The 7,200-nt window shown below is 36.5% G+C and overlaps 1 protein-coding gene across 1 annotated transcript; it reads left to right on the top strand.

Annotated features, from left to right (window-relative positions):
- The first annotated feature begins 5,565 nt into the window (after positions 1–5,565).
- LOC145130193 (uncharacterized) lies at positions 5,566–6,267 on the top strand. The gene is made up of 3 exons (XM_079065033.1): positions 5,566–5,775; positions 5,831–5,861; positions 5,915–6,267. Exons 1-3 carry the CDS (start codon positions 5,566–5,568, stop codon positions 6,265–6,267), a joined length of 594 nt encoding a protein of 197 aa, XP_078921159.1.
- The last annotated feature ends 933 nt before the right edge of the window (positions 6,268–7,200 follow it).

Genomic DNA, 7,200 nt, shown 5'->3' with positions numbered 1-7,200 from the left:
ACTTAGATTTAATAGTGTATGTGTTCTTATCCATGTGAATTTGTCAAAACCATAATCACAAGAAAAGGTTAGTGACAAATCCAAACTCATATTAATTAAACTTGTGCAATCTTAAATTCTTGCCATTTGGCAGCTCAGGTGCCTGCCATTGCTTCCAAGTAGTTGTGCAACCAATTGAGAACTCTCAGAACTCCTATGCAAAGCCAACTTGAATAGGCACAAAAATTTCAACACGATAGGTTATAAACCTCAAGTCGTGTGCTAGTGAAGGACTTTAGGTTTTATTCTTGATTAAGTCTTGAAACTTTCAAGAGCTTTAAGACTCCCACTGTCCTCTTAACATATAAGACTCCCTTGTCAAATATTCAAGAGATAGTGCGGATTCTTTATCAAGACTAACACTTTACACAATTGGCCTAAGTTGGTCTCTGTTTTATCCAAAACATCACAACTTACCAATTTCAAATGTACAAGAGTAGATAACCTTTTACTCTTACATTTGACTAGTGTTAACAAACCCTCTTTAAGATATGTCACTCAAGTTACAATCTTGGAGTATGACTCTAAGAATTGTTTTGGAACGAAGTATGACTCATCTTTTTGATTTAACCATTTCAACAATTCATGACTCCTCTTCTTAGTCATAAGAATGCACTAAGATGACTTTAGAGGACCAATTGTGATATGGTATCTTAATCATTAAGATGATCATAAACATGATACTAAAGTACTCTCCCATCTTTTTAGATTTGAGAAACTTTTATCTTTCTGCCATACTTTGATTCTTCTTATTCGTTCTGTCTCACATTGAAACTTCTCCAATGCTACAGACTTATACTTAAACTTATAAGTATAACCATATTTACTGAACTTAAGTAAATCATGACGAATAGTCTTCTTGATCTTTTGTGGTGGACTTGACCAATGCACAAGAATGTGTACTCGATCCCTTAGTCCTTTCCTTATTCACATAAGGAATTAGTCTTAATTTTCCAAGCTGAAAGTTCTCATTCATCATACTATACAACTTGCATGATTCCAAGTTTCGGTCCAATTGAACCTTGGGTGATGAGAATCTTTCCTTATTTGGTAATATTAGACACTACCACAACCGAAAGAATCAAATCCATTTTTCCAATATTGCTATCAATGGAATCTTATAAGCAACAACTTTTCACAAATGCCATTGTAAGGATACTTAAAATAAATAAAATCAAAACCTTTTTCTTTTATTTTAAAACTTTGCGGAAAAACTTATCCTTACAATCCATATGAAAACCTTGTTGTTATCTATTCCTAAGCAATATAAATATCATAACTCTTAAGTAATAGCCCAAAATTCTGATCACCGAACCATGCGATTGAAATCCATCTTTGCGATCAGAATCAACATGTACTTAATAGAGTTAGACAATGAACTTTACCTGAAGTAGAGCCAAACTTATTGACTTTAACATCCTTAGGTAAATTTGGCAGCTTCGTAACCAATGCCCCTTCCTTTGGCAATAGTTACCTATGGACCCTTGATAATGGGACTATCTCAGACTTCGCCTCTCTCTTTACCATTGGGTCAACCGAGTTGACTATGGCCGATCCCTTTCCATTGGGAAGAGAGAGCTTTACTGGATATCCAATGTCATCATTGTCAATGTCCATAGCGTTTTAGGAAGTTGATCTTAGCAAATAGATAAGATCATTAAGGGTCTTGTCTTAGTCTGTTTCATAGGATTCCCAAAAGAACTCACTATGTGACTTAGAAAGTAGTTGAGCCACCAACTTTCTCAAGACTTTGACACCCAACTCTCCCGGCTTGTCAATATGTGACTACATCTCCAAGATGTGATCACACCTAGACCTTGCCTTGCCAATAGGGCTTGAGTGACCTTAAAATTTTTAGGAACTTGTGGGTTAGGGAGAATAATTGGAGGAGGTGAAAGAAGTATGATATCCATGGGACATCATCTTCATTTAGGAAAGCTTGTTTCAAGAGATTTGGGAAGATCATAAATGTCTAGACCAGACATCTTTTTGGGAGATATTCAAGATAGTTGATTTAAAGTCCTTAATATGACACCCAATATGAAATATTAAGGCTAGGACCCAACAAACTATTTTATAACTTAGAAGAGGGATGCCGTAATCCAAGCTATAAAATATTTGAAGGTAGGTGAATGACGATTCACCAATTTCCACCATGAAAAACGAAATAATTTATTAGGTTTTAATTGGATTTGAAAGTCCTAGATCTTTGAGATTCATTGAACTGTTCAAAGGCATGTTTCAATCTCGAGTGTGCCCTTCAGGTTTTGTGACTGGGATGCCGAGGATCACAAAACAAGGTGTGAATAACCATGCAAATATACTTGGTACCCTTAATATTTACCCCTTAATCAGTGTGCCGGTTAACCACACACGCTCCATCGATACTATGATAAATATTAAGTTACCATTTGCCTACCTTGTTAAGTCCAGGTTAGTGTGCCGGTTAACCACACACGCTCCACTAACGACTTAAGCAAAGTGCAAAGTGTAATTTCATGGGTTAGCACCAAATTCACATTTTCCTAAGTAACTAAGATTGGGTATTAATAAGAGTTTAGTTACTTAGTATTTATCATTAATACTTTTAATGAAAGGAGAATTATAGTCCTTGTCCTACCCGTTCGGCTAACGACCCTCCACCAGTCAAGGAAGCGGTGGGTGAGAGTGGACACCCATTAAACTGCCATTTTATAGGCAGTAACCTTATACCCCCCTTATAGACCGGCTTCGTGAATGAGGCCTACTAACGGTAAGACTGACTTTACTCTTATACATATATATAAATATTATTAACTTATAATATTATAAAGTATAAGGGTTGAATTTTAACTTTTAAAATTCTAAAGGCTAACTTGGAATTAAAGTATTCATAAGTGAAAACTTTTCAAATTCCAAAACTTGAGGGCAAGTTTTGAAACTATTCAAAACTAATTAATTCCATAACTTATGAATTTAAAGTAGTTTTAATTAAAAAAAAAACTCTTCAACTTCCATAACTTGAGGACAAGTTATGGAAGACTTTAAACTAATTAATAAAAAAATAACCTTTTTTTTATTGTAACTTATGGAACTAATTAAGGTTACACTTTTTTTTTAATTTAATGAAGAGACTCTTCATTTTGTAATCTTTGCCAACTTTTATGAGTTTTATGATTCTTAAATGTGACTTTTCATATAACTTGAGGACAAGTTACAAAAACACACTTTGGAATCAACTCTTAGATTAAAATGGATTGAAAACAACTATTTCACACAACTTTTCTATTAATCTAAGAACCTCATAAGAACAAGATAATTCAAATCATCAATCTTCAAGAAATTAGCATGAACATACAAACTAATACAAATCTTGAAATTATGACAATTATCTTAAAAATTGGATTAGCATGAACATTACCACATCAAAAACAAGTTTATAAGTCCAAAAACATCTTAGGGTAATGTTCCTAGTCCAATTCCAGCCAAAACAATCGAATATATGCATCCAACTCGATTTTTCAGCTACTTTTGCAAGTATAACAAGAAAACAAGCCTAGGCTCTGATACCACTGTTGGGTTATGAGCATTCTAACACTCCTAAGTGTACATGCAACCCTAAATACCTTGGATCTATGTTTTCTTTATTATACATACAATTATGAACATCCAAGGTATTATCCTAATCTAGCATACAAAATAATAAATATAACAAGATAGAATACATACCTCTTTGATGTAGAATGTCTTCATGAAGCTTGAGTGCCTAGTGCCCCAAGTGTGACACCTCAAATGGTTCACACAACACCAAATACACTTGGAATAACTTGAGAGAAACTTGAACACTCCTTGAAATCGTCTAGCCCTCACACTCACACATTAGTGCACGATTTCTTGAGCCATGGGATTCTTTTATATGGTGGCTATTAGGGTTACACCATGTAACTCATAACTTTACCCATTCCTTATGCTCCATGGATTTTAACCTCCATGGAGTATCCATGGGTCACCCCATGGACTTAGTCCAACATAAGGAATCTTGGATCACAAGCCCACATATATAAGAATGAATGATTTACACAATTAACCCATATATTTAATTAGTCTCCTTGTGATCACTTAATTAATTCCAAATTAATTCTTGATCAATACTAATTAAATAACCTTATTAATATATTAGAACTTATAATATATTAACCAACCTTAAGTGTTATTTCTCTCATTATAGTGTATCCAAATGCATGATGCCATGCAACCCAAATGGACCATGCCGGGTCGGGTCAAGTCTTACTAATTATAGTTATGGACTTAGACATTAATCCAACAATATTAAGAATCTCCAAATAGGAACTTAATGGAGTTAGACAGTGGACTTACCTGAAGTAGAGTCAAATATTTTGACTTTACCATCCTTGGATCTTTCAGGTAAATGTGGCAGCTTCGGAACCAATGCCCCTTCTCTTGGCAATAGAAACATATGGACTCTTTGGGAATGGTACACGGGACTATCTCAGACATAGCATTTCTCTTTACCATTCGGTCAAATGACTTGACCATGGCCAATCCCTTTCCATCGGGAAGAGAAAGCTTTTCTGGACTTACAATGTTACCATTGTTAATGTCCATGGAAGTTTGGGGAGTAGATCTTCCAATCAAATTTACTAAACCAGTGCGCCAAATCATTGTTGATTCAGCAGCAACAAGCAAATAGGCAAGATCGATAAGGGTCATGTCGTGATCTGTCATATAGTAGTGTAACATCCCAAATTTCGAGTCCAAAAATTTCTTTTAAAACATTACTAATTCATAGCGTTAAGTCATTCAAACATACAAAAAGGGTTTATATGACAAATCATAGTTTCATTTCCAAAACACTTGTTCATTTCATCAGAGTAAAACATCCCAGGCTACTATGGTGTGTGTCATGCGATCATCCCGAGCTCTTCCCTCCGCTACCGGAAGTACCTGAAACCAAAATTGAAAACTGTAAGCACGAAGCTTAGTGAGTTCCCCAACCTACCACATACCCTGCACAATCACATACTGCAAATACTTGGCCACGCCCGCTAGTGGCGGCCCTGGGGTGGTGCCGGCGGTACGGTCGCACCAGGCCTCCGATTTGAGGGGGCCTCCGATTTTTAGGATAATTTATAGTTATAGTATTGGTATTTTTGTAAATCTATTTTTATGTTTTATCAATAAATAAAATTAGCCCGGTAACTTTTGGTTCCAATTTTAGATGCGTTTTAATATTTGGCATCCGATGCGTTTTAATTACCGAAACAAAGTCTCACTTTAAAATCATTGTCAACTACAAGGTGGGAAAGTAGGATTGAAAGTGTAAAAGCCATAGTTACTCAAGCTCCTGAAATATTAAAAGCTCTGCATAAACTTGTTGAAGAAGAGACAGACATAAAGATCATAAGTGAAGCTACTTGTCTAGCAGAGTATGAACTTGGCAAATTTGACTTTATAACAGGTATGGTTATATGGTATCATATATTGGCTAACGTAAACAACCTGAGCAAACAACTTCAGTCTGAGACTATGCGTATTGATGAGGCAATGAGTAGTGTGGGAGCACTTATTGAGTTTTTTAAAGACTATCGAGAGAATGGGTTTGGGAAGGCTTTGGATTGTGCGAGAGCTATAGCTTATGATTTGGAAATTTATCCAGTGTTTGTTGAGAAAAATAATAAAAGAAAAGTTGTTAAAAAAAGACATTTTGATGAGAATGACATTGGGTCATCAGAGCCGGTACATGAACTTTCACCTCAAGAGTAATTTAGGATTCAATATTTTGTGTACATAGTTGATCAAGCTATTGGTTCATTGGAGCGAAGGTTTGAACAATACAAACAATATGAAGACATTTTTGGTTTCTTATTCACAACAGAAAAGTTGAAGTCAATGAATACTAGCGAGTTAAAGTCATGTTGCAAAAATCTGGAAAAGAGGCTGCAAAATGGTCATATCTCAGACATTAATGTTGATGATTTATTCAACAAACTGAAGTTGTTACAAAAACATTTACCGGTTGAACACAATACAGCTAACGAAATACTAAATTTCCTAAAAATGATGAACACTTATCCAATTTCTTGTCTAGCATACAGAATATTGTTGACTGTTCCTATTACAGTTGCATCAGCGAAAAAAAAGTTTTTCAAAACTAAAGCTTTTAAAATCTTATTTGCGCTCGACCATGTCTCAAGAGAGATTAAACGCTTTGGCATTGATTTCGATTGAGAACAAGTTTCTTGATTATGAAAGTCTCATAGATGAATTTTCTTCTAAAAATGCTAGAAGGTCAATGTTTAGAAAATAGTAATGCGTTGTTTTTTTTTTTGTTGAAAAGTTGTTTATAACAGTTTTACAGTTTTATTTGATTACTAATGAGTGATGAAGACATTATATTGTGGTAGTGAATTTATGAGATGTTTTTTAGCAACTTTATGTTTTGAATTAGTGGTAGCAAATGTAGTTAATAATATTTACAAGAAATTTTTGTGGGGCCTCATTTTAGTTTTTGCACAATGCCTCTGAAATGTCAGGGTCGGGCCTAACGTCCGCTACTTCGGGCCTCGCCCACTACCTCGGGCCTCGCCCGCTACAACGGCCCCGCCGCTCCAGGCCCCGCCTGTCTTCGAGCCCCGCTCGGATATAGATCTGTTTCTCTTAGGCCCCGCCTGTCTCTGGGCCCCGCCCGCTAACATATACTAACACATAAACATACCACAACACATAACTGAACATATACTACTGACTCTTGTTCTATGGCCTCGCCTATCTTGGGCCTCGCCCTTGTCCTGCTACTGATGAGTCGTGGAACCCCGTCCACACTCCTTCTGATAGTGAGATACGGGCCCAGCCCATACTCACTCTTTTCCTAACTTGGGCCTCGCCCCTGCTCTGCTGCTAATGAGATATGGAACACCGTCCATACTCTACTATTGGTGAGGTACGTGACCTCGCCCACACTCACCTCCCTACCAGGCACATACATGTATCACACAGACAATAAGTATACTTTATCATGCAAACCATTCCTTGGGCACCCGCCCGACATTGGACCTTGGTCCTGAATATCATACTAGCAAACAGTGTCTAGGGCTAACCCCCGGGTCTTCCTACTCATAACTACATGGGCCGGCATTGTGGCCGTAGACCCATCCACACAAG

Source organism: Lactuca virosa, chromosome 8, assembly GCF_052849685.1.
Source record: "Lactuca virosa cultivar CGN04683 chromosome 8, Lactuca_virosa_CGN04683_v6, whole genome shotgun sequence".
NCBI lineage: Eukaryota > Viridiplantae > Streptophyta > Magnoliopsida > Asterales > Asteraceae > Lactuca > Lactuca virosa.
The sequence above is the reverse complement of the archived record's forward strand: the minus strand, read 5'-3'. Positions and strand labels throughout refer to the sequence as shown.